Source organism: Polistes canadensis, unplaced genomic scaffold, assembly GCF_001313835.1.
Source record: "Polistes canadensis isolate GaletaPanama2010 unplaced genomic scaffold, ASM131383v1 scaffold_19, whole genome shotgun sequence".
Taxonomy (NCBI): domain Eukaryota; kingdom Metazoa; phylum Arthropoda; class Insecta; order Hymenoptera; family Vespidae; genus Polistes; species Polistes canadensis.
The window spans coordinates 473,952-501,791 of NW_014569566.1; the positions used below are offsets into that span (position 1 = coordinate 473,952).

The window sequence follows — 27,840 nt, forward strand, 5'->3', positions numbered from 1 at the left end:
ATATATATATATATATATATATATATAAAAGGAACGTATTATAGTAAAGCAATTATAAATGATAACTCTAACAATAAGCGTAACAACCGATACAAAAGAAGATATTGAAAATTGCAGACAAGGAGGAGTCTCGGTATAATAATCGGGGCGTGACAGTGAAAGGGTTGCGATCGATATTTTCAACTTGCTTTCGAAGTACTCGTTAGATATTCTCTCTCTCTCTCTCTCTTTCTTTCTTTCTTTCTCTTCTTCAAAGTTAAGGATCGTTCGATCTTAACGATAAAACTTCTAACGAGTTGAGTATACCGAGTTGAACACCTTCGTTATCTGCTACGAATAGAAAGAAAAAGAAAAAGAAAAAGAAAATAAAAGGAAATAAAAGGAAAGAAAAATATTAGAAAAAGATGAGGATGAAGGAAAAAGATGCGTGTAAGGTTGATCACACAAGTGGGACACTGCTACTGCTGCTGCTGCGAAGAAGAAGAAGAAGAAGAAGAAGAAGAAGGGGTTTAGGTCCCGTACGATGACAACGGCAAAACTCGAAACGACATCGTCGGACTTGGCTTCCGGCCATTTCCCAGCTATTGATCCATGAAGCGTTACGACGAAGCTGCCCTACGTGCAATTATAGGTGTATCTTCTCTCTCACTCTATCTAATACTATTCGCCCATTGCCTAGGGTTAACTTATCGAGGTGCAAGGACATCCTAGTTACATAGCTGATTTCCTTAAGATTCTACTATGCAACCGGATATCAACCCTATTTTTGATCGATATTATTGATATCTCAATCAATTTGAGTATATTAACTAATGAAAAAAGAATATTTATTATTTTTCATTAATTAATCTCTATCACGATATATATTTGTATTAGAGATTATTAATTTATATATATATAATATATAATTTATTTAAATACCAGAACGCGCATTTGTATAATTTATTTTCTACGAAATATGTTTATTTATATTTATGTTTAATTAATATTCTCGGCACGATGCGATTTAATTAACTGAATCGTTCAATACTTTTATATAAACGTACGTAATTCGTGCCAAATACGTCGGTACCACAAAAAGAAAAAAAAAGAAAAAAAAAAAAGAGAAAGAAATAGATTTATTTTCCATGAAAAGGAAGAAACATTTCGGTCAGAGTAAAAAGAAATCGGTGTGAACAACTCCAGGTGCGTCAGAGGGAAGAGAGATCGAGGGGGAGTAAGAGGTCCCCTAGTAGTAATCGTCAACAAAACCCATGAGCAGTGACCAGTCAAACAATATACTGGCAGGAATCGACCCTAAACCAAACACGATGCTCGAACGAGACTAATAATGCCGATGCAATAATGAAATTGCACGCGATACCTGGAAATTATCTTTCTTTCTCTTTCTCTTTTTCTTGTTCTTCTTATTTTATTCTATTTTTTTCATTTTCTTATTTTGTTATTCTCGGTATCTAATTGGATATCAACAAGGAGATAACAGACCGAGAACTTTCGTTTTCGACGAAAAAGAAACCGAGCTAATCGATAGAAATAATCGCTCGAGTGATTAGACCGTCTAGCGAACTTATGGCAACGTCCAAATGTTCCCTTTTACGTGAATTAGGTTTTTATAAAAGACAAGATCTAAAAGATGTATACATGAAACGCATATTTATTATTATTAATATTATTAATTTAAAAAATTGAAGAATTTGAATTTGGGAAGAGAAAAAAACCATGGATTTTGATCCAAGTTTGAATCCGGTCATAATTTTATCCTCGTTAAATTTAACGAACTTAAGACAACATCCAAAAATAGTTCTCTCTTCTACGTGAATTAAATTTCTAAAATTATTAATACAAATGTGCCTAAAAAAGCTCGTATTTATTATTATCGTTGTTTATAAAAGAAATTCAAGAATCTTAGATTTTAAACGAGAAACTTGATGCCCGAGTTTGAATCGGTCATAATTTTGGTCTAAAAAGAAAAAAAAAAGAAATACAATGAAATAACCCTATAAGAAGTCTTGTACAATTCTAAATCGTTCAACTTTCGCGTTCTTATCTCTTTCTTGAGGAGAACATATTGATCTGTTAGCGTTTAGTATGTCCGCCCTGTAAGTACGACACGGCGGTGCGTTTCCACGTATTCGTACAATCGATAACCGGGAATTAGTCTGCCAAGCTGTCTCCTACGACTAAGTTTAACGCAGAGCACACATAAGCTTGAACGAGCAAGAACTATATGCTCGCAGGTGTGCAATTGAATTAAATTATCATTTAAATCCATCTCCTATCTCCATTCCTCTATTCTACTCTTCTCTAGAAAATAATTAACGACGCGTTAATCGTGTATTCTTTAAAAAAAAAAAAAAAAAAAAAGAATATCATTCAATTCTTTATAAAAAACAAAAATAATTTTCACAATAATTATTAAACCTTTGAAACTAGTACGTCACACACATTGAAAATGACGATAGAAATTTGATAGAAAACTCGTAGGTCAAATTATTATAATTTCGTTTACTTAAAAATAAATACAACTTGACACGAAACACCATTGAAAATAAATCGAATTCAAAGGGTTGATAAATTAAATGATATTCAATTAAAAACAATAAAAAAAGATTATTGATACTTGGAAGATAATGTTACAACGTAGAAACGTTAAGAACGATATAAAGAAGTCATAAAAATAAAAGAAAAAAATAAAATAGATATGTACTAGGTACAAACGAGGCCGCGAAGCTATTACAAAAGAAAGAAAGAGAGAGAAAAAGAGAAAGATAGAAAGAGGATCACCGTAGTCGGTACAGAGGATCAATACGTCACAACCACGGTCACAAAGAAATATACAAAAGACATTTCTTTACATACGAAAGAGAAACATAGCACGCGTTTATACAAATCTGAAAATACTTACAGTGCATAAAAGGGCTCTCTCTTACTATTGTTTACTACTTTCCTCTCTCCCTGATCATCCTCATATTTTTTTATTACACAAAGATACTAGTTTCGATCTAAGAACTTTATCCTAAATATATGTATAATAATTAATTATTAATATAATTTAATTTCTATATATATACGTCCAGTGTAATTAAAATTATCTCATTTTTCCTCTCTATTATCTGTAGATGTTATCGTCGTATTCCAACTATAGATAATATCAAGAAACATTTGGTATAGATAAAAAAAAAAGAAAATGATAAAGCTAGAAATTGTCTTATTTTCATATAACTTTCATTTGTTAATAGATATTTATTTATTTATTTTTTTTTTTGTAAACATTTTAGTATTTTTTTTATTCAGGAGAGCATCTTCACTGAAAAAATAAACACTGCGACACAATAACATAAAACCTACATTTTTCAAAATAACATTTCAGTTAGAATATCATTAATTAATATTTAAAAATATATCAAAATCTTAGCTTATAGTAAAACACATCATTTAGGATATACATACTTTTGTGTATATAAGCAGTTGAATAATATTAACCAAAATATTAATTCATTCGAATTAGACAAACCGTAAAATAAAAAAAAAATAAGAAACCATTGTCAACGTGGGAACGATTGCATTGTATTCCGCTTGACACGATTTATAAACCTTCCTGCAATAGCTTATATTTAATGGACTCTTATGATATTAAATATGAATTAATTGGTTGGTCGGTTAAGTCAAAACTGATTAGTGGTAAGATTTCATTAAGACCACAACTACCACTAGTGGATGCACCGTGGTATTTGACTTTTTCTTTCATTAATGTTTACCTAACTATACCATGGATAGATAAACCACATGTTTGTGCACGTCAGCAAAGGATTCATTTCAAAAAGTCAGCTACCTCTGCCAATTCCCTAGCACGCGCCTGCTCGTGTGCCCAACGATCTTCTGCGAGCTTTTCGCTGACGCCCCATTTGTCATGATAAATGCGCTGTGCACAAGTTGGACATTTTTTACCCCCTACCGAGAGCAAAAATGTCTATAGAATATCATATATAAAAAAATAATAAAATAATTTGCGAATAGCTCACCATGGAATGGCGGTGTCTTCATAAATTTTAGAAGACATTGTAAGTGAAACAAGTGACTGCAATACAACCTTTCTACATGGAGGTCTGCTTTTTCGTCTATCACTACTTCTTCTGGATTGGCCGGTAAGCAAGCTGCCTTGCACGACTGACAATTTTCTCTGGGCAATGTTTTCACCGATCTACAATCAATGTTTATTGTAAAAGAAACTCAACTCATCAATACATGGCTGTTGCAAAACAAATTAACTTACTTTATAAGGAAGGAAACAACGACATTTAAGGAGGGAGAAGGTACAAAGGCTTTTTGCCGAGGTCCTGGCTTCAGTGGTGGTTGCACGCATCTTCTACCTAATTCTTTACCTTGGCCTAGAAAATAACGACTGAGTACGGGTGGAAAGTTTGATTCTGCGTCTCCTAAGCTAAATTGAAACAATGATCGGTGTAACATAACATATAATTGAAAAATTACAAAAGTAAATCCAAAAATTAAACTTACTTTACACTATTCTCTGGATAATCGTTAGGTACTTCAATCTTAACTTTAAAATAATACAATCCTTGTTGAATCCGCAATCCAATGCTAGAATTCTTCTGCTTCAGTTTAAACTCGTCTTGCTCTTGGAGCAATTTCTTTATGGAAGATATCTCATCGTAACAACAAATCAGAGGATTTTCTTCTATGAAATTACGAATAAACCTTAAAGTAGGTAATACCTTGAGAAATATGAGAAAAATAGTTTTAGAAATGTTTTCTTTATATAAAATGATAAAAAGAACATCGACTCATTGTTATTTACAATTAAAACATACCTGCGCTTTCCCCAACAAATTCTTACACTCTTTCTCGCAGACTTCTGTTAACTTGGCAAGTAATCTCTCCGACAAAGTTTTACTCTTAAGCTCGATTAAAAGTGGGACGGAAGGATAATTTTCTGGGAATTGAATGCACACGACGATCCTCTTGAACACTGTCTTCCTGAAATGTATCAAACGTTAAAAAAGTAAATTTATTCTAATACATGTGTATATACGCATTTATAATAATTAAAAAAACATAAACTAACGTTATTTCGACGCGAACCATAGTCTGCACACAAGAAACGAGGCGGCTATTATTGACGACATTATGACAAAGTTTAGATACTTCGTGCAATTCATCATCGATAAATCCCATGGACAAGATCAATTAAATGTGTTCTTTTAATTATAGACTGTATTATTATTAGATACAAGAATAATAACGTTAGATCACTGTACCAAACTTGATACCATCGTAGTAGTATGTAATAGATACATAACAAAAGAACATACACATAACCTTAAAATCGTATCACATGAAACCCGAGATTCACTTGCGACGTAATAAAAATCCAATGCACCGATACTCTTTTTATACTATTCGTTCGTAATAATTCGTGTCACCTTACCAAGGTCATCCTGGATTTTATGCAAACGTTACCTTGTCTATTTGTTCACTTCGATAAAGATTCTAGAAATAAAACAATTGTTATATCGTTTATTAGGAACGAACGATCGATATATAATCGATATCGAAATAATAACTTTTATTCTCTCGACTATTATTATTAATACGTTAATAAAAAGAAAACAATTCTTCACCTTTATTTCTAACGTATTCTAAAAGATGCACAACAATTTCTATTTAATATCTATTCAATGTTTAAAGCTACGTGCTTATCAACCTATGCCATCATGGCTTCCAATTTTCCCGCCTAACGATAGCAAACATTTGAAAAACAACCAAGCTCAAATTTTGGCGCGTGTTTTATAATCGCCGAATACTTTTACAAATCATTTTCACAGACTGTTTATTATGAAAATGATGTAAGTCTATTATTTAATAGATTATAATTTAATAGATATAATTATATAATATCAATGGTTTATTTTTAGTTAGTGAAAATTATGTGTTTTCTCAATTATGCTTACAAAATGAACTTATACCACTTTCGTAATATATAAACGCACGTGTGTATACAAAAGTTATGTAAGATATTAAATATGATCTATATGATCGTGAAATATGTTAAAAATTATTTTTAGAAATGTAATCTATGTGATGGATGTTCATACGTACGTAATTGAATTTGTCTTAGTGTGTGTAATAAATCATTTAAACATTAATAATTATATTATCTGTAGAGAGTAGTCTATTGTATTAATTTCCTTCGATTAATTAACAATTTTTTTAATACTCTAATGCATTCTACTTATATTACAGGAAAAGTTTACCCTCGAAGTCATCATCACTGCGCAAGAGCGTTAAAATAATTATGTAAAAATGAAGATATTCGTCGTATAGACATACGAAATATAAATTTTTTCGACATATACTATATTTTATGAATGCAGACTTCTCACACGTACATGACTAATTCAAAATCGTTAGATTTAATAACAAATCTTTGATATTTTTTTCTAATTGAATGCCTTAAATGATTATTTTTTAAAATATATGTTTAAATACATTTCTGAAGGCACACACATGTATATACACTAAAAATTTAATGTCATTATTTAAAATTCTATTACAATATAAATATATTACATACATATATTGTCATATACAATCAAAGAATGTACTGTCATCGCTTTAAGTACTTACTACTGCCCACTGGTCGTCAGGTTAGTAACTAAAATAAATTTGGTTAGAAAAAAATGGAGTTGCGAGCTTCTATGTACTTCTGTATTCTTTGACCGTGTTAAAACACTCGTTTCGGTGAATCTTTTAACGAGGTTATGTTCGATGAGAAAAAATAGTTCAATTGAGAAGAGGATGTGTAAAGAATTTTAAGTAAAAATTAATGAATTAAGTAGAAACAATGGAATTAATTATAACGAGTGATAACGTTGCCGAAAATTGGAGTGCAGCAGCATGGGATCCAAATACAGGATCACTTTTATCAACCTACAAACATGCAACACCTATCGCAAATAAGACCTTACAAGTTTTAAGTGATTGTTATTTATTGGGTGCAGATTCAGCTAAACCACGATTACACGTATGGCCATTGAACAGTCAAAGGCCAATTTCTAACATCAGATTAACAACTCCAGGAAAAGTGTCCGCTTTAACGTCCACCCCGGATGGTTCTTACATCGTAGCCGCGATTAATGAAAAACTGTACGTTTGGCAGCTTTGTAATGGTCGATTATTAGCGATAATAGCACGACATTATCAAATGATAACGTGTTTGAAATTTACCAAAGACAGTTCGATGTTCGTTAGTGCCGGAGAGGATGGTTTGATACTAGTTTGGTCATTGTTCAATGTAATAAACAACGAGGAACAACGATCCCATCCTGTTTATTCCTTTTCAAATCATACTTTGCCGGTGAAAGATCTTTACGTTGGCCATTGCGCACCACGTGCGAGGTTATGTTCCGTTTCGTTGGATCATACCGCAAATATTTATGATCTCAACGGCGGTAAATTACTTGGTACTTTCGTATTCGATTTACCATTGACCTCGGTTTGCATGAATGCAACAGAAAGCGAATTATTCGTTGGTACAACTAGCGGTTTAATTTACAAATTTTATCTCCACGAGCCACCACGAGGTATAGAACACCACGTGAAAATCATAATAAACGATGAAGCGGATGACAACACCATCTATCGGGGACACGAATCAACAATCGTTTCTCTGTCGGTATCGAACGATTGTCGGAATCTACTTTCCGCGTGTTTAAATGGAAAAGTGCATCTCTGGGACGTGGACAATCGTGAGATTATTAAAACCTTTGCCCACAAAGGACAAATAACCTCGGCATTATTTTCGAAACGTTTTAACAATTTTCATATACAAGATTTAAAACCTTCGTTGCAAATTCATCCTTTGCAAAGGGTATCGGAAGATAACGCAAAGGAAAATATCATCGATATCACGAGAAAAGGACGAGATACTTCGGATTTTTTAAATTTTCATTCTTTCGTCGAGGAAGAATCTTCTCGATCGGATATAGACAAAAATACTACTCGTAAATTGGAAAATTTGATGGAAGAAAATAAGAAACTTAAGAAGATCAACGCGGATTTATACAAATGCGCCGTTGAATATGTTTTAAAATGTAAATCATCGACCAATAATCTACAAGATCAATAAACATTATTTTTACAATTGAAAAATAATAAAAGATTATTTAAAAAAAAAATTACTCTATGAGAGAAAATGATATATCCCTTTTTCATTTTATTATTACATTGATAGAAATTTAGTAGAAATTAGGGATTACTCGAGATGTAATACCTAGATTTGTTTGTTGATTTAATTTTAATTAATGAATACTGAGAAAAGGTATTACCCTTTCCCTAATTTCCTTACTCTTTCTCAATTAATTCGCAAATAATATTTCATTTCTAAATAATTTCTATCCTACGTGTATATTTTAAATTTTATTTTCTATCGTTGTTTTCACCGATTGAAATATAATATATATTTTTTTTTTCTTACGAAGAATACTCATTTTAAGAAATAACGTTGAATTTAGAGACTAGAAAAATACAACGAAATAAATGAACAAAAAAAAAAAATCGGCCAAGTTTCCACGAGCTGTAGGAAAAAAAAAAAAAAGAAAAAAAACAAGGAAGAAAATAATGTTATTACTAGGTGCAACGTTAAATGTAACATAGGATCCCTTATTAACGTCATTTTCCTATATCCTTTGTATTTAAATGAACTAAGGGTTAGTTAGGTGCACGTATGTAAATGAAACAAGCTCATAGACAAGATAGAAGAATCGTGTTTTACAAGCAAATTAAGGGAGTTTAACTATAGTACTAACCAGTTTGCATATAAATTAATCGTTCGACTTAAACGGAAGTCTATGAATCTATTCGAATTAAATTTTTTTTTTCTTTTTTCTCTTTTTTCTTTTATGGTTAATGTTATTAATAAATCATATCGATGATCGAGTTATATTTAACTCGATAATAATAAAACAACAAAAATATCTAAAAAAAATCGATTAATTGTTGAGACGTTGTAATTGATCAATCGATCAATCGATGATCGATGAAAAAAGGAATAAAAACAAACTAAATTGTCACGTCGGCTAGATTAATGCACCTAAAATGTGTATCCTAACAGGGAATATATCGATGAGGATATGTCACGTCTACAATAATAATACGTTATAAGCTGTCGTACAATCATGGGGTCACGCTTTATATAAATCTACGCGTGATCCGATAAAATAACGTTACGCGTCCTAATTTCTTTTTTGTTTTTTCTGTTCTTTTCTTTATTTTTTCTTTTTTCTTTTTTTTTTTTTTTTTAACGTAAAATCACCTTCGAAAGGGTAAAATAAATCACGATTTATTTCAGTCCGAGTTATATTCGGATATCGAACTATCGAAATTCTACAACTTAAATCACGAATAATTCCTTTTTTTATGCAATCAATACGTTTGTGAAAAAAAAAATCATTGAAAATATAACGGAAAGGAAAATATTTATAAATAATTTTTGTTTTTTACAATTTGAATTAATCGTTTTGATCCTACTCGGTTTTTATATATTATTGAAAAATAAAAATAATAAAATGACAGTTAAATAATAAATAGAGCTAAACATTCGTGTATCTTATTTAAATTACATTAAAATAAATTTCGATTATTTTCTTTTTAACCGCGTGTAAAAATAATTAGAAAAAAAAAAAGAAAAAGAAGAAGCGTAAAGAAAAAGAAAGAGAGAAAATCTCGGACAACACCGGACAATTGATTTTATTTAATATTTTGTTCTATTTTTTTTTGTTTATTTTTTATTTTCTTTTTATTTCAAAAAAAGTATACCTCTCAGAGTTGATCCATTACTTTTTCAAAAACACCCTTTTATAAAAAAGAAAAAACATTGTACCTCTATACACAAAGAGATCCAAAGGGAAAGAGAGTGAAAGAAATTTTTTATTAAATTCACATCATCGTATTTGGTACGTCATGGATATAAAATCTAACATAGGTAAGCAGTGGAACGCAAAGAGGAACGCGTTTCACGATAGTTCCAGTCTAAGGAATAAAGAAAAAGGAAAAAGAAAAAGAAAAGGAAAATAAGAGAAAGAGAGAAAGAAAGAGAGAGAGAGAGAGAAGGATGGTTGCTTGCTGAGATGGTAGAAACGCAACAACGAGAGAAAGGGATGTGAGGGAAAGGAGGACGACTTAGGGGAGGTTGTATGTTGTATGGGGGGTGTATGGGGGGTAGCAACCCTCTCGCAAAGAGGATGGAGGCGGTTGGTATAAAATCGGACGGGAGATACCTCGAGACATCCAGTGTTGATGCGTTCTCCATACTCTGCACCATCTTTCCTTTCTTCTTTCCTACATCCCCTAAGAAAAGAATAAGAATAAGAAGAAGAAAAATAACAAGAAGAAGAATAAGAGAAAAACAAGAGAAGACTAAAATTCAAGAAGAACCGAGAAAAATATAATAGAGAGAGGGATATCTTCTCAATTTTCAAAATGTCTTATCATCGAGTATTTCTTCCATTGATCTTACTGATATTTGCAATCTCCATCGATCGTAAGTTTTATCAACGAATATCATTAAAAAGTATTACGATATCGATTAATAATTAATTTACATATGCATACGCGTATATATGATACGTTTATAAATCAATTAATTAACGTAATCGTGAATGAATGATACTGTGTGCATGTTTCTCAGTTTTTTTTTCTTTTTAATATTCTTCATTTTATTTGATTAAAAATTAATCAAAAGTTCGCAGGGGTTCGATCATTCTTCTCCGTATTCTGTCAACTTTTCTTTTTTTTCTCTCTCTTTCCGTGAATCGTTTATTATGTAAAAAAAAAAAAAGGAATTCTTTACGAATGTAAAAACGTTAAAGTAAACTGTAAATGTGAGAATATTCCGGATGAAGAAGGGTTCTATTGTTTTTTTTTTTTTTTTTTATTAGTTTTGTTTTTTAATATCAAACAAACGTGTATCTAGTTAGAGGAAGGATAAAGAAAAATACGATAAATTTCTTGGAAACAAACGTTCAATCTCGTTTTTTTCTCTTTCACTTTATACGATCTTATGGGTTTACATTGAATCGCTAAATATATCTCACTCTTTATATGGTTTTAATGGATAGAAAATATATATATATGGTGATATTTTATTTTTAATACGTTTATCTCGGAATAAAGTTGTGCTATGTCGAATATAAAAAGGGCTTTTCATCAAAGATTCGTTTTTGTTGTTGTGCATGGGCGCGCCCGCGCGCGAAGGCGGAAGAATGCAACTTTCAAATGTATTTTCACAAAGAATTTTCTTTATTTATCTCTTTACCTTTGCTTTAAAAGAGATAAATCATAGAGTATTGCAGAGGTTATTCTATTGACGGATCTCAAAAATTCCACATTCGATACAGTTTCCACTTTGAACGTTTTCTACAAAGAATACAAGTATTTCTTTGTAGCTTGGTATGCATTTCCATGTTATACTTTTAACCATCTTCCTATCTTTCTCACTATCTCTGGTCCATTCTTTTTCTATAGTATATCCTAACATTCACGATCGAGAAACAAAGATTTCTTTTGTTTTTTTTTTTTTCTATTTTATCTATCACTTTTACCACTGGATTTTTATTTTCTTTTTTTTAATCGAAGTATTTAAATTATTTTTCTATTCGCGATCACGTAAACAAATATTTTCCTCTATCGCTCTAACAATTTTATCATTTAAATAATTAAAAAAAAAAGAAAAAAAATATTTTCATTGCAATAGATTTGAAAGGTTTTTGAATTTACAAGTCACTTATTCAATTTCGTTGTAACAATTTAATTCGCGAATCGAGTAATAGGATGATATCAAAGGTAACGTTGACAACATGTATACACTTTGTACACTTTCATAGTATATATGTACATTTACATATATCGTTACACCGTATACTCGTTCGCATTTTTCTCTTTTTTTTTTTATTTCTATTCGCGATAGACAAAGGTTAATACACTTTTATCTCTTATCTATATTTTGATTTTCCAATAGAAAAGTTTCTTCTTTATTCGTATTTTTATTCTTCAAAAAGGATAAACCAAAAAAAAAGAAAATATTCCGATAGAATACAATCGATATATACAATCGAATCATCGTGATACATTAGGCCAATTTTTTGTCTTAATAGTTCGGCCCCGAGTTTCGTGGTAGCGGTTTTCAAATTTTGTTTCCCACGCAAATTCTAAAATCTGAAATAACCGTAAAATATTAAAGGCCAACGTTAACGTTCATTCGTAGTTTCAATCTGTCGCATATTGATCGACAATGGACTTTAACACAGCAAGAGAGAGAGAGAGAGAAAGAGAAAGAGAAAGATAAAAAATGTTACTAAATTGATACGAGCTGTATCTCCTACGGCATTCGATATAAAAAATAAAATATAAAAAATAAAAAAGTATTCCCACGTAGAGACCGCGTATAACCATAGCATTGCAAGTTTGAAAGGTTTCAACTATATCAAGGAAACACATAGATTCTCCCGTTTCCATCCTATTTTTCGTTTCTGTATTTTATCGTGCACGGATATCACCGTATCCACCCCGTTCCTCTTTCTAATTCTCAATCAATTTGGTTGCATCGGTGAAATGAAACGAATCGTCGTCGTCGTCGATGTTAGTGGAAAAAAAAAAAAAAAAACAAAAAAAAAACAAATTTAATGATTCGTAAGCGTTAGACAAATAAAATCTCGTGCCAAGTTAATTTCAACGGCTTGGGAAAACTCGTTAAAGGACGCTAATTAGACGCGAGTATCTTATTGACCTACTTTGATACTTTTTTGATATTTATAAAAAAAAAAGAAAATATATAGGTGTGTATATATATCGAAAGAGAGAGAAAATTAAAAAGAACACGGCCAGTTTTTATTAGCAGCTGTGTTGGTTAATTATTTCTTTTTTGTTTTCTTCTTCCCCTTCTTTATCTTATTTTTCTTTTCTTTTATTTTTTTTTAATCCCCGTATAAAAATATAGATACTACGTACAGAGGAACGAGTGATATTAATTTTTGATTTAATTGCAAGCCAATTTTTCAATCTAACGTACATTTTGCTTCAATTTTTTCTTTCATTTTGAGTACATTTGGGTAATTGCATCGACGTGTTTTTTTGATTGGCCAACGATATTAGAAGAAAAAGTGATTGTTGTTATTAATGAAGGGTTTGTATGTGTTACAGAAGTACGAAATGAAAAAATTAACTGCAGACGTTCGTCGGGATTGGTTGCTTATCCAAGAATTGGAAGAAGCTCCGAAATGACGGAATTTCAAAGAACGTCAAGACCAGTTGGTATTATCCCTTATCCGCGACCTGGACGATCGAATTTACCATTGTTTTACATCGGTGCTGATCGAAAACACGATATGGGTTCCATCAACGATTTAGAAATTCTTCCAACTCGTGAATCCGAGATTGAATCTACTTACGAACCCGAATACGACGGTAAATCATTTACAAATCAATTAAAATACGACAAAAATTGTTTCATATAAACAAACGAAGAAAAATAATAATATAATAATAATAATAATAATAATTAATAAAAAAAAACTTGTGCGCGTGTTCGCGTGGTTTGTTTTTTCTTTTTCAGAATTTCATCCAGATTTAGGAGCGTTCGTGAGACACCTGGATAAAATTTATCCTAAATTAAAACAACACGAAGATTTACAATCCCACAATCTTGCCTTACGTACGTTTTTAATCTTATCAAAAATTAATTATCAAATCAATGTTTTCTTTTTCTCTACTAGGACTAGAATTTTATCATATATTTTTCTTAATTATTTTCTTTTATACTTTTATACAAAAAAAAAAAAAGAAACAACACACACATACACGCATATTCATCACTACTAACATTCTTGACTAACTTTTTATCGTAATTATCGTTACTAATATTCAAATGGGGAAAAAAAGAAAGGAAAGAAAAATCATTTCGTCAGATGAATAAAAGCGTAGAAACGTTTGACATATTGCAAATCCTTATAGATATATATGAGTAAAAACATATGTGTGTACACGTGCGTGTACATATATCGATTAACATAATATAACGCGAAAATGTTCGGTGGTACCTAGAGAAATGCACTAACGGAATTAATCTTAGCACGTTGGGTGGGATGTTGGTTGGCAATATGGCAAATCCGATACACGGTACCTTCACAATTTAGTAGGCAATTAAGTGTTCCTAGTGGCTAATGTGTGGCACGATAAATCAACGTAGGTCATTAGTTTCCATACTACTATCCGAAAGCGCATTCTCCGTTAGCTTCGTTCGATCCTCTTCCTCCCACTCCACCTCACCCCACCCCACCCCACTCCACTCTCTCTATATTCATCTATCTATCTATCTTTATCTAATTCTCTCTTATTCAAGATATTCACTATGATCGCGTGACTTCTCTGGATGGGAGGATGATCATTAGACATCGTTACTAAAACCGTGTTAAGCTATCAGTTTTAATAGATTGTTCGAATTTAACCCTTTCCTTCCTTCCTTCCTTCCTTCCTTCCTTCCTTCCTTCCTTCCTTTCTTTCCTTTCTTCTTTTTGAAATTATTATTTAAAAAGAAAAATCATTTGTTTTATTTTTCTCTCTCATCGATTTTCTTCCTTATCAACAGGTTCGTACCCACGTCAAGGACAAATAACGTGGAGTCTACCGAGAACCGGAAGAGATACTACCGATCACGATCCTCCAACGAATGTCCTTTGAATTTGATCCTGCTGGAAGAATTTCGTGATTTTAACCAACATTTAAACGAAGATACCCCCGAAAACGGTGAAAATTAATTTATTGCTGACAGATATAAAATGAAATGAACAAAAAAGAAATTAAAATAATAATTTAACGGCGGGGAAGAGGAAGTGATTAAAATAATAAAAGACAAATAGAACGAATTAATATGACGATATCCGAAGAAATTCTTATTTTGAATCATCTTATCGTAACTTACCTCCGAGTTTTATTCCTCCTCCTTTTTCCTCCTCCCAATTGGTCGACTTTCTAATTCCCATCTGATATCTGATACATTTTATCTGAATAAAACTAGAGTACACATACATACATACACATACACAGACACATACACGCATATATATACATGCAAGAAGAGTTTTCAGATTCGTTAACGTATTAATGCACTTGCTCGTAAACTTCTCTCGTTAAAACAAAGGTATATAACGTATACGAGAAAGAGTAAGAAGAACAAGAAGAGAGAGAGAGAGAGAGAGAGAAAGAGAGAAAAAAAAAAGAAGTAGAAGCGGGACCAGGTTGTTTCACGAAAATTACACATTCTATTATATTTCTGTCTCTCGTCCTTTGTCCCAGTAAACCTTCAATAAATTAAATACGTAATGTGTATGGCCTGGAACGAAACAAAAATCATTACCGAGGTAACAATGATCCCTGCTATTATTCACGATTTGCTTTTCCCTAGATCGACTATACGTTCTATATCACTGTGCACACTTCTTTTAATCAATGAAGAAATTAATTATATATGTGCTGAAAGAATATAATAAAAAGAAAATATATATATATATATATATATATATATACAAAATGAACCATATTGTATCTATATCAAATGACTATGACAATAAAAAAAGATGACAATGATAATAAACAATAAGATTTCTAAGATTGTGTTGGAATTTTTGTAAATGACATTCTGTGATAATCAAAAAAATAAATAATAATATAATATTAATGATCAAAGAGTGACGAAGATTAAATCTTAAATTATTAACGATTAGTATCTACTTATATCACTCGCTCTGAAGCAACCCTTAACGAAAGGGTTAAAAATAATTACAACAACAACAACAACAGCAGCAGCAACAATAATAATAAATATAGTTCTGATATATATATGAAAACAAAAAGGTATGAAAAGTTTGACAAGTCGGCGGTATATAAAATTCAATCGTTTTATTAATTGACAAAGTGTTCATAATGAATACCGATGTATCTCCCACGTGGATTCGCGTACGCTAACTCACGTGGACTTGACACCGAGATTACGTGTCTCGTAATGCGTGTTACGTAATAACAAATATGTACACACGAAGATTATGTAACAAACTAGTGATATACTTTGAGAATGAATGTAGAGGGTTCAGGGCGGAATAATAGAGGTGGGGAAGTGGAAGTGGTGGTGGAAGTGGTGATGGTGGTGGAGAAGGAAGAAGAGTTGAGGGATGGGAAATGGGGATTAGGACCGGAGACGGAAATGAGAGTGTGTGGGGGATGATTGGTTAGGGGGATGCAAAGGTACGGAGAAGAAATAATCGGCCGTGAAAGAAGGAAAGATACTTTTTCTTCATTTTTATGTCTTCTTCTTATTCTTCTTCTTATTCTTCTTTTTTATTCTTCTTTCGTTCGTCACGGTTATCGATTCGTTCGATGAACTTTGTTGGAGGAGATCGCGAACTATGTACAAATGTCCCATTGTCATTTTCGGAGACATCGACGACTAAAAACGGAAACTCTCTTTCTCTCGGTTTTTCTTCTTTTTTTTTCTTTTTTTCTTTTATATATATATATATATATGTATATATATGTATATATATATATATATATAAGTATTTTCTTTTTTTTTTCATTTTTTTTCTTTTTTATTTCCTCATCTCTTTTTTCTCCCCACTTCTCTTTCTTATCATTTCTTTGATCGTATCTCTTCGTCATTTGGGTTACGAGATATTCTCGGGCACTCACGCAAGCAGGCAAGGCGGGCAGACAAGCGGACAGACAGATATTCAAAATTCAGAGACAGGTGTCAACCTGACACGTAGCTAAAATTGCTCCTTTTCTGGAATCACCGGTTCTCTTCGTGTCTCTGTCCTGGAATCTCGAGAACGTCATAATACGGTCTTTTCTCTCTCTCTCTCTCTCTCTCTCTCTTTTTCTTTTTCTTTCTTTCTCTCTTTCCTTCCTTTTTTTTATATTTTCCTTTATTTCTATATCCCTCTCTCACATACACACACACACGAGCTGAGAATAAGTCTCTCTGTTCATTTTTTAGCTCTAGGATCAGCCTTGGAGTCTCTTTTATCGGCTGAATGTAAAAGACAGACGGAAAGAAAGGAAGAAAGAAAGAAAAAAAGAAGAAACTCGTGTTCAACGAACCGAGACGATGACGACAATGACGACGACGCGTGGCATCGAACGAGTTTCAACGATCGTTCTCGGGTTAGATTATTTTTCGTTAATATTCGCGCACAGGGAGATATCTCTACCCGAATATAGGATAGAATTATTCTAAAGAGAGACGAACTCGTGGGGTGGTTGAATGATTCGCGGGGGTGGGGGCGGGGATAATCTCAAATCGACGTCGGTCAGGGAGAAGGCGGAACTTCCGTTGGCAGTGACCCTCGGGCCCATATTGTCGTAGGGTGAACCAAGATCCGTTGCGTTGCGAAGGGCTCGTCGAGGAAGCGTCGCGAAACTCGATACACATGGGGTCGAAGGTAAAGCGGCGACCGTATTTTTTTCGGTAACGCCACTGACCGCACCGTGGACCGGAATGTCGAGTAAGTCCGGGTAACAACGTTCCGTCGAGTCCTGGGGCATAGAAACGGATATGAAGATGTTGCCGAAGATACCGGCCGGCAAAACACCCGTCGTAAATTCCGGCGGGGGCGGGGGGAAACCTGCGGGACAGGGTATGGCACGACACACGTTAGTCGAATTGCTTATCTCCGGTCTAAGTCTTTCTACCGTCACCGTAGCAGCTCCCATGTGATCACAGATAGAAACACGCTCGGCCAGTTCGAGGTCACCGGTGCTACATGCCTCGGCCAAACTGCCATGACCACTGGCACGATCGTTCGCGCTACCAGCCGTCGTAGTCGTCACTGATAGATCCAATAATTTCTTTTCTTGATCACCGAAGCTCGTACTTCCTTGCAGTTTGACTTTTTCTCGTTTACCGTTGCGACGACTGCCACCGCACAAACAGAATGCCAATAATATGGCCGAAACTGAAGCACCTAGAGCAGCTGCCCCGCCCCCAGCTAGGCTAACCCAAAGCAACCAATTGTCGCTCTGGGACAATGTCGGTGCCGTGTAAATACGTGGTATGGCTACGCTTACGGTGTCCCTCGCAAGGCCAGCTATGTTTTTTGCGAAACACGCGTATTCTCCTGCGTCCCCGTCGCTCGCATTGTAAACAGTTAAATTGCTCCACCTGTCGGCGGTAACTCTTTCGGATTTCTCGTTATAGACGATATTCGTGTCGGAGGATACACGAGCTACGTATGTACCTACGTATGTTTGATCGGAAATTCTGGTTGCGTTAACGGGACCGCCGTTCAATTGCCACCATACTTCCGGCTCCGGATCTCCGGATGCCAAACACGCGAGACTCAAATTACCGTTACTCTCCTCTTGGATTGTACTGGCCAATACGATTACCTCCGGTTCACAGGCAAATTCTCCTGGCTTCACTTCTTCCCATTTTCTACCTTTCAGTCTTTCAGGCGCGAAACAAAACTGTGACACGGAATACAATTTGCTCGGGGTCTCCGGTATCAACCAAGTACGAAATCCACGTAATCTGCAGTCGCAACTCCAATGATTGCCGTCCAAGGTAAGTGTCTTTAGACGTGGTAAACTCGATATAACCGGAGCGTCCAAGTACTGGAGTTCGTTGCTATCGAGTTTGAGAGATTCCAAGCCTGCGAGTCTGACGAAGGCTTGCCCGTGTATCTCGGTCAAGGAACACCTCTGTAACTCCAAAGTTCTAAGGTGTTGGAGAATCGGAAATTGATGGCTCTTGAGCATGCCCAAAGGATTACCGCTGAGTATAAGAATCCTAAGCCTCTCGTTACCGAGGAAAGTCTCTGCCTCGAGATTTTTCACGTGATTGTCCGAAAGATCGATTTCTACGAGTATCCTCATGTCTCTGAACGAGTCCGCGTGTATCTCGTGAATGCCGGCGTTTCTCAAGAAAACTCTTTGTAGATTCAACAAACCGGCACGCTTGAATATCTCCGATTGTAGGGCCGGTATTTTGTTGCCAGATAGATCCAACACTTGCATGTCCGGATCCAAGGAGGCTGGGAGCGAGGTCAGTCCAGCATCCGGACAAAGGGCTGACTTTTTTCCGGAGGTCCACTTGCATCTGCAAACGGCAGGGCAATCCGTCCAATCGGGAAAAGCTGCCGCTTTCGATGGCAACGCGAAACTTCCGACGAGTAAGAATAGGGCGAGTAATATGCGCCCTCGTAGAGGGTGTTGCCTTGTCACTAACATACTCCTCCGGCAGTTCAGCTTTCTCGTGACACGGTCACCAACCGACCGTTGATATTCTTCGGTTGGCTCGACGTAGACGAGCCTGCGAAAAAGAATTTAAACGTACGAACAATGAAAATAGTTTTTTCTGTTTCTCTCTATTTTCCTCTATACTATTGCACATATAGATACGCGCGAATCAATTGGAAGCCGTCCGTGGAGGGTTGGAAAGAGAACAAAAAAAAGAAAAAAAGAAATAGATAAATCCAGACGATATCCGAGCAACCATAGAAACGTATCTTCGATAAAACTATTAGAGAAAAAGGTTCTTCTCTGGCAACTATATACTGCGGGTATAAATCTAATGTTTACTTTTATTCATTCCCAACGTCGTATCGTATTTTCAAACGTTTCCTATCTCGGAGTCTCCAATTATGCTTTAAGGTAAAACTTTGATATAAGAGGAAACTAAAGGTTGTATCGGTAACGAAGCGCCTTGTTCTTACTTTGTAAGAAGAATGTTTCCCTTGGGCACGGCTAAACATGGCCTCCACGAATCTGAAAGAGGCCGTCATGCTTGCGTGGACGCTTCCATTGTTTCTCAGGAGCTTTCATTTTGCCCACCGGTCCTTCGGGTATCGCGAGGCTATTGTTGCCGGAGTCTTGGATTTCATCCTGATTAAGTAGACTCAATGCACGCGTAGACCGGAACTCGGCCTACTTTTGAATCCACGGATATATCCTTACGGCTTAAGCTGCAAAATAAAGAAACTAGAGAGAAATAAAATCATTCGGATTTATGCAACCGATTTAACTTTCAAGATAATACACGTGACGATATACAAAAGGAATCAAATGAAAAATAAAAAAGAATGGAAGGTAGATAGAGATGAAGTGAAAGAGAGAGAGAGAGAGAGAGAAAGAGAGGATGATAGTCATTCGATTATCAGACATAAAAGATAAAAAACAAGATTCGTTACCTAATACGGAAGCAATCCGATTTCCAAAAGAACCACATCGTTTCTCCTCTCTCTCGAGCTTCTCAAGTTTCTACCCATCCTGTCAACCTTCCAGCCTTCTTGTCCGAGCACGTCGACGCGTTAATCGTTTCACGCTTGACGTGATTTCTTTTGTCTCGGAATCACCAGTTTAACTTTCAAACTCATCGCCTGTGAACGAAGGAAAATGGACAACACTGCTTACGTCGATTATATCAGAGAACACAAAACGTCATAGGAAGAATAAACTCTCTCACACTCTCTCTCTCACACTCACTCACTCACTCACTCCATATATATATATATATATTCTGCATAGGATCGCGCGCGCGCGCGCGCGTATGCGTATGCATGTGTGCGTGACAGAAGTCTGCGATAGAAGAAAGAAAAGGATAGAAAACAGGAAAAAGGAAAGAGGAGAGAGTTCTTTGACCTTCCACGTTGGGAAAAAAAAATGAGTAGGAGTAGGAGGAGAAGGTGGATGAGGAGGTGGAGGTGGATGAGGATGACGACGATGATGATGAAGGTAGAAGAAGACACTGTATATCGGGCACGTTAGGTAACACGGTCTGAATACCGGGGGACACGAATAAGAATGTTGAAGAATAGTTGTGTGTTAGATTTTTTCTCCTCTCATCGACCTGAAAAAAATTGCAACCGTTTGGGTCCCATCGGTGTGTCTAACAAGTGCATCACCGATCGGGCCGGCCATCGACCGCAGCGCGACCGTTCCATTACATCACGGCTTGGTACTTGAATTAATGCACGAACACATACACATATAGCTAGAGAGAGAGAGAGAGAGAGAGAGAGAGAGAGTTACACACACACACAGACACACACGAAGAAAGGATAGAACTAGTGCCGTGGTATCGTGGCCGGCCAACCAATCGCGCTCCCGCTTATAACCTCCCTCGAGCCTTAAAGACGAGCGTACAACGTTTCACTCTCGAAATTGCAAGCGTTGGGGACGATGATGATGCTGCGCAACCGTCGGTGAATCTCGGGAGAGATGGGAGCAGGGCGGTTGACTGTATGTGTGTGAGAGAGAGAGAGAGAGAGAAAGGAAAAATTAAATATTTCCCCGTTCACCCGTTCACCCTCACTAATTCTCTCTCTCTCTTTCTCTTTCTTTTCTACTCGCGTACACTCCAGAACATGATAATATTTAAATGTAGAAAGAAAAAAAGAAAAATGACGCGAACTGGATATTAATGATATATATAAAAAAGATCAAGTATTGAAGAAAAAATAAAAAAAGAGAAGAAAGAACGATCAATTTGTTATCGTAGTCTCTTCGGAACTATGCCACTTAAAACACACTGTTTTTTTTTTTGGTTTTTTATCACACGAAATATAGAAGATTATTATTATTATTATTCATAATAATATTATACATGAACGGGAGAATCACCGTTTATCCTCACCAGTACGAATCGTAAATTTGTGTATGAAATATTCGTGAACGGTCGATGACGTTTGTTATCTCTTTGAAAAGAACAGAGATGACAAAAATTAACTTGTTGTTAATTAATCATTAACGAATTAAAATGATATGAAGACTCGATGGTCTTCTTTCTTTCTTTCTTTCTTTCTTTCTTTCTTATTTTCTTTTTCAGAATTTTCTGTCGAAATCAATCAATCAATCCTCTCGTGTTGGTTTGAGTATCGTGCAGGCAGACGACGACGACGACAACAACAACGACGACGACGACGACGCGACTCCGCGGAAATGGCGAGAGGCGTACGCGGTGGTTTCCATGCTTTTAAAACGGACCAACGAGACCAATCCGCCGTCGGTTCCTCCATCGAGAATCCTCATCGTCTCTCTACCTGTCTCTCTGTAGAACACCGGAACGGTGAGCCACGGAGAAAGACCGACTGAACCAACGAGTGAGAGTGAGAGAGTAAGTGAATGAGAGAGAGAGAGAGGGAAAAGGGAATCGAGTATGTCACTGTCTATCTCTCTCTCTTTCTCTCTCTCTATCTCTCTGCTTATTTCTCCCCTCTCTCTCTACCTCCCGGTACGTGTCTCTTCTTCTTCTTCGTATGTGCGCGCCAGCAGCCAGTAGTATCTCTCCCTTCTTCTTCTTCTTCTTCTTCTTCTCTAACGATGAGAGTAACGGAGAGAAAGAGAGTGGTGGGAGATATGAAGTGGCAATCGAGAAGAAGAGAGAGAGAGAGAGAGAGAGAGAGAGAGAGGGAGGGAGGGAAAGAACCAGTGTCGTCGTCCTCCGGCAAAGGATTTAGAACTCGGTGGGAGGGGGCTGGTTGGTTGGTTGGTTGGTTGGTTGGGTCTGCTCGCACTCGAGGCTACTTTCGTAGTCACGAATAGGGTGGTTAAACTCTCGCGAGAATAGAAAGTTGCCGAATATAATCCTTAAAAGAAAATACGTGTGCGCACAGTCGCGTCCACCGTCGTTGCTTATTTCCAACTTTTGCCACGGAAATCTGCAGATTTGCCGCAGCGGACCACCGACACGATGGATCTGCTGTATCCGCGTATACCGAAAACTCCTCTCTCTTCTCTCTCTCTCTCTCTCTCTCTCTCTCTCTCTCTTTTATGTTCCCCTCCGCAACACACTCTGCCCTTTCCTTCCCTTTCCACCCTATCGCATTCTCTCGCACCTATCCACTCTCGGCAAATCCCCCACTCGTTCGACTTCGAATCTCCCCCCCCTACTCCACCCCTCCTTCCCATTTCTCTATCGCCCTCACCTTTTTCTCTTCATCCCTTAGATTCTTCTTCCCTCTCTTTCGTATTATCGTGAATTTCCTTGGCGTGGCGCATAGTCGTCGCGAAGCAGCACCGTCGAATTCTCTTCTCTACGTTCAATGAAAACCAGCAACACCTTCGATACCACCACCACCACCACTACCACCACGCACCAGTGGCGACCAGCCACCCTTCTTCATCTAATTCCACTACGAATCGTTCCACCCTACGACACCCTTACGAACTTCCTCGAACAACGAATACTTTGATCGAACCTCCGCCAGGCGTCGCATCGGTCGGATGGTTTTCAACGAAGGGTTGTAACCCGATCGACCACGAGTTACCCTCCCCATGAAAAAGCGTCGCTACGATATTCGACTTACCTTTTTCCAATATTTCTATCGGTCCCTCTAGGTTGTATTCTTTCCTAGCAATGAAAATCAATAAACTCGTTGTTTCTCCCTTTTTTTTTTGTTTTTTTTTTTTTTTGTTTTATTCGAGAACAACTTCAACCCCACCAACAGGCGCCGAGAAATCTTGCTAACCGATCCTCATCACGATGCTTACCGACCCAGTTAAGGGTAGTTTCGGTTAAAAAACACTACTACCACGTCGATTAAGGTGAAATTCTACTACCATTTCGCGGTACTGATGATTCCTGCAATCGATTTATCTTATAATCCTTCTTGAACACGCCCTTGATATAATATATTATTCGGGTCAAGAGAAGGAACAAGAGATTCTTATTTTTTTCATCCGATTGTCGACGTTCGTAGGAAGATATATATATATGCTTACTTTTTTACGCTTACTACATTTCTGACTACTATTATCTACTATTTTAGTTTTTCTTTCTAATTTTCATCTAACAATAAGACTAATTATCTATCCCCACCCCAAAAAAAGAAAAAAGTAGAACAATATCTATCGATCTTATACTTGGTATTTACATTTATGATTAATCAAAGTACTTGTAATTGATTTATAGACAAAAATATTAGTAAAATCAAATCAAATAAGAGAACAAATTCGATCATAATTCATTTAGGTGTGCAAATAAATTGCTTTAAGTCTATATATGTGCAGATGTATAGGTAATATCCCATGAATAACTATTAGGAACTATTATTATCTAGGATAAATTTACATATGTATATCTACAAGTGTGTAGAAACGTTCTTTGGGAATTAGGAGCTTGAGTAATATCAAATGCATAAAATAATGTATTCGTATTTCTTATGTTAATTAACTAAATTTTTGTCTACGTTCGTCAATTAAAATAGAATGAAAAATAATAAGAATAATGGTCGTAATCGAAAACTGGGAGGAAAAAATTCGTTGCTTCTTTTTACTTTGTTTATGCATATGAATCTCTGTGTGTGTGTGTATGTGTGTGTATCTTATTTTTTCTTTTTCTTTTTTTTTGGCACACGAAATACATGCAACGTCACGAGACACCCACCAGGATCCGATATGGAAATGAACTTTTATTATTGCACTTTTTTTTTCTTTTTTTTTCTTTTCGCTAATTACACTCCGATTAAAATCGAAGCACGATCTCGCGCATCTTCCCGAGTAAAAGAAGAAGAAAAAGAAGAAGTAGAAGTAGAAGAAGAAGAAGAAGAAGAAGAAGAAGAAGAAGAAGAAGAAGAAGAAGAAGAAAATATTTTAATTTAAGCAGCACGCGGTTTTTCTATCATAGAACACGTGAGTCTAGTTGTACATATTTTATTTATACAATTCATTCCTATTCTTTTCTTTTCTTATTTTTCCTCTATTTCTTATCCCATCTTACCCCTTTCTTTCTTAACTTTTCTTTTCTTTGTTATAATATTTTTTTTTTCATTTTTTTCTTTTTTTTTTTTTTTGACACAAGGATCTTGCGCTTTTTCAAAGATTTTATTACAAGAATATAGTATAAACTTTCGTTCGATAAGTACGCACACCGTAGCGCACGAATTTTTATACATTTAATCGCATCTCTCTCTCTCTCTCTCTCTCTCTCTCTCTCTCTCTCTCCTACTCCCACTTGCATTCTCGCGCAGAGGCCACGATAGTCATATAGCTTCATACATTATATTATATTTTGTGGTAATTTTTATCTATTTTTTTTTTTCCTTCATTTTCTTTCGGTTTAACCTTTTCCACCTTTTTTTATTCTATTTTATTTCTCTCTCCCTCTCTCTCTCTCTCACAGACACACACACACACACACACTTTCTCTCTCATTCTTTCATTCTCTCTCTTTTTCTTTTTTTCAATAGTTTACGGTATATGTATAATAATATATTTTTATGATCTTTTACCTTATATCGCGCGTCTATTGTATTAGCTATAGGTAATATCTGTTTGTATGTATATGTACGCATGTATGTATCTATGTATGTACGTGTTTATCTGTGTATGTATGTATACGTGTATATGCGTCAGTATTATTTTATATTTTTTGGTATGTTAGTTTTTATTTGTTTTTAATCATCATTTTTTGTTAGTTTTTTTTTATTTTTCTTTACTGGAAACATACTTGGCAATTCACGTCTAATAAGTGTACAACGAAGCATTTTTTTTTCTTATAATTGGTAAATTTTTTTTCATTTTTCCTTTTTTCTCTCCTCTCTCTCTCTCTCTCTCTCTCTCTCTCTCTTTATTATTTTCTTTATCTTTTCCTATAATAATCATCTCACCACCATTACGGTTTTCTATATAATCATCGACCACGAAAAAATTGGGGGCTGCTCGATTAAACTTCACCGTGGTCAGAATTTCAACCTTTATTTTCCCCCGTGCCCATCATCCTCAGCTTTATTCGACGCCCTGAAAACGCCCTGAAAACGGCCCTTTTAATACTCGCTTAGTACGTTTCAGCGCGTGCTTTGCCCTTTTTAAGGTGCTTACTGAAAAATGCGTGCGTACGTGCGTGCGACACGTATCTCTCTTTCTCTCTTTCTCTCAGATATTTTCTCACTCTCGCATACACACACACACACACACACATACATTCATACAATTTTTCTTTCACACTCTCGTACATCCATCACATAAACGCGTACACCGAACTTCTCGTTTTTCTTTCTATTATTTCTTTCTTTCTTTCTGTCTGTCACATACTCGTTCCATTCATTTAAAACGATCATACACAGAATCACGCAAAACACACATACACATACACATGTTCTTTATCTTGTTTCGCTAGGAGTACCGTAGTCGCACGCGTGCAATTGATATGTCAATGGTTTCTTTCTCACAGCGAAGTTCCAGCTCGTCCGAGGGAAAGCGTAGTTATTCTTTTTTATTTTATTTTCTTCTCTTCTTTTCTTTTTTTTTCCCCATAACTCTTTTTATCATATCCCTGGTTTCTCATTATTTTTTTTTCCTTTTTTTTTCTTCTTATTTGTTTTTTTTTTGTAATATATATCTATCCTTCTCTCGCATACTCTAGAGACAATTTGTTTTTATTCCTTTTCTCCTCTTCCAATCCTTCCCCCTTTAGTATATTTCTTTCATTCATTCATATTAAAACGCATAACCTCGTCGATCATCGTAGTGCGTGTAGCTCGTAGCCTCTCAGGGTTATTTCCAGCTGTTGGCTGGAAAAAGTATGAACGAGAAGTCGTCAGATGTTGTTTGTGTTCTCCACCTTCTCCTCCTCCTCCTTCTCCTATTCCTTCTACTCCTCCTATTCCTCCACCTCCTCTTCCTCCTCCTCCTCCTCATTATGAATTTCTTGTTATCCAATAAATGGTCTCTCTCGTAAGTAAGTTAAATAACGATCATTTCATTTCTCCCATCTATTTATTTGTTTGTCATTAACCACAAATTGGGGTATAAACAATTATAAATCGTTTCATAGAGATAAACGAGATAGAATAAAATAATCGTTAAAACTCACTTGAGAATAAGACCATTTTTTCTTAAAAGCTTACCTTTGTAGTACAGATCCCTGTTCATCGTTGGACAATTTTTATGCTGAAAACAAAAAAAAGAAGAAAAGAGAGAAAAAATGGGAAGATAATTGAGAATATTGTTCTACGTAGATAATACTATTCTACGGTTTATTACGTGCTGCCTATCGATATCGAATATTGATCATCTATCCCATAAAAAAAGAAAAACAAAAGAACGAAATTATATATGAATGAATGACTGACTGATTGACTGACTAACTGATTGACTGACTGATTGTCTGATTGAATGAATGAATGAAAAAACGAATTAACGAATGACGAATGAATAAAAGAGAGAGTGAGAATGAGAGAATGAGAGAGACAGAGACAGAGATATATATATATATATATATATAAAAAAAAAGAAAGTAAGGAAAGATTATTTGAAGAAATTAATCGTACCTCCACGCTAAAATCGATGTTAGTTCGAATTGGACGATGGTGGAGCGGTTGAATCGGTCTAATGTTGTTCCCAAGCTTCGCATTTGGATGTTTCATGTCACCCTGATACAACTGCCGTAGCGCATGGAGCTGCGATCACACGTGAAATCGGAAACGTGAAACCGTCTATCAGGACTGAAGTAAAATCCTCATTCCCATTCCCCCATTCCGCATTTGCAACAACAACAACAACAACAACCAACCCACCCACCCACCCCCTTTCCCAATGGTTAAATGTACTTTCGTTAGATCGATACGCGTTTATCATGCGCGCGATAGGGAAACAAAAATTTACTAGATGATAGATAGATTCGTTTGCGCCCTTTAAAATTTTATTCTACGAATAAACAGAGAGAGAGAGAGAGAGAGAAAGAGAGAAAGAGAAAGAGAGAGAGGGATAGGTTTTTGTTTGTTTTTAAATACGTATCCGGAACACGACGGTATTATCGGGGAAAAAAAACCGTGC

The 27,840-nt window shown here is 35.4% G+C and overlaps 5 protein-coding genes across 17 annotated transcripts in view; 2 read left to right on the top strand and 3 right to left on the bottom strand.

The window, feature by feature from the left end:
• Nucleotides 1–3,208: 3,208 nt before the first annotated feature.
• LOC106793832 lies at nt 3,209–5,729 on the bottom strand. Its single transcript, XM_014761066.1, has 7 exons — nt 5,643–5,729; nt 5,087–5,511; nt 4,833–4,998; nt 4,519–4,736; nt 4,274–4,441; nt 4,023–4,201; nt 3,209–3,951 (listed from the first exon to the last, which is right to left on the bottom strand). Exons 2-7 carry the CDS (start codon nt 5,194–5,196, stop codon nt 3,812–3,814), a joined length of 981 nt encoding a protein of 326 aa, XP_014616552.1. The 5' UTR covers nt 5,197–5,511; nt 5,643–5,729; the 3' UTR covers nt 3,209–3,811.
• Nucleotides 5,730–6,620: 891 nt separating this feature from the next.
• On the top strand, nt 6,621–8,169 carry LOC106793831 (WD repeat-containing protein 18). The gene has a single exon (XM_014761065.1). It carries the CDS (start codon nt 6,866–6,868, stop codon nt 8,147–8,149), a length of 1,284 nt encoding a protein of 427 aa, XP_014616551.1. The 5' UTR covers nt 6,621–6,865; the 3' UTR covers nt 8,150–8,169.
• A 2,228-nt stretch (nt 8,170–10,397) lies between these two features.
• Nucleotides 10,398–15,292, top strand: LOC106793833 (CAPA peptides-like). Its single transcript, XM_014761067.1, has 4 exons — nt 10,398–10,561; nt 13,219–13,482; nt 13,631–13,729; nt 14,663–15,292. Exons 1-4 carry the CDS (start codon nt 10,501–10,503, stop codon nt 14,752–14,754), a joined length of 516 nt encoding a protein of 171 aa, XP_014616553.1. The 5' UTR covers nt 10,398–10,500; the 3' UTR covers nt 14,755–15,292.
• Nucleotides 15,293–16,631: 1,339 nt separating this feature from the next.
• Nucleotides 16,632–23,226, bottom strand: LOC106793867 (leucine-rich repeat-containing protein 24-like). 11 transcript variants are annotated; one of them, XM_014761139.1, is made up of 4 exons: nt 22,992–23,226; nt 20,256–20,444; nt 19,782–20,030; nt 16,632–19,378 (listed from the first exon to the last, which is right to left on the bottom strand). In XM_014761139.1, the coding sequence occupies exon 4, from the start codon at nt 19,294–19,296 to the stop codon at nt 17,302–17,304; it is 1,995 nt and encodes a 664-aa protein (XP_014616625.1). In that variant the 5' UTR covers nt 19,297–19,378; nt 19,782–20,030; nt 20,256–20,444; nt 22,992–23,226; the 3' UTR covers nt 16,632–17,301. The 11 variants fall into 11 exon arrangements, with proteins under 11 accessions (XP_014616625.1, XP_014616620.1, XP_014616617.1 ...); XM_014761134.1 differs by lacking the exon at nt 22,992–23,226 and adding an exon at nt 22,678–22,806; XM_014761131.1 differs by lacking the exon at nt 22,992–23,226 and adding an exon at nt 22,668–22,806.
• A 2,375-nt stretch (nt 23,227–25,601) lies between these two features.
• LOC106793834 (carbonic anhydrase-related protein 10) overlaps nt 25,602–27,840 on the bottom strand; it is a 17,176-nt gene continuing 14,937 nt past the window's right edge. For all 3 annotated transcript variants that reach the window (XM_014761070.1, XM_014761069.1, XM_014761068.1), the window contains 3 exons: nt 27,336–27,464; nt 26,913–26,955; nt 25,602–26,576 (listed from right to left, as the gene is read on the bottom strand). In XM_014761070.1, the coding sequence (XP_014616556.1) occupies nt 26,560–26,576; nt 26,913–26,955; nt 27,336–27,464 (189 nt within the window). In that variant the 3' untranslated portion in view covers nt 25,602–26,559. The remainder of the gene's footprint in view (nt 26,577–26,912; nt 26,956–27,335; nt 27,465–27,840) is intronic.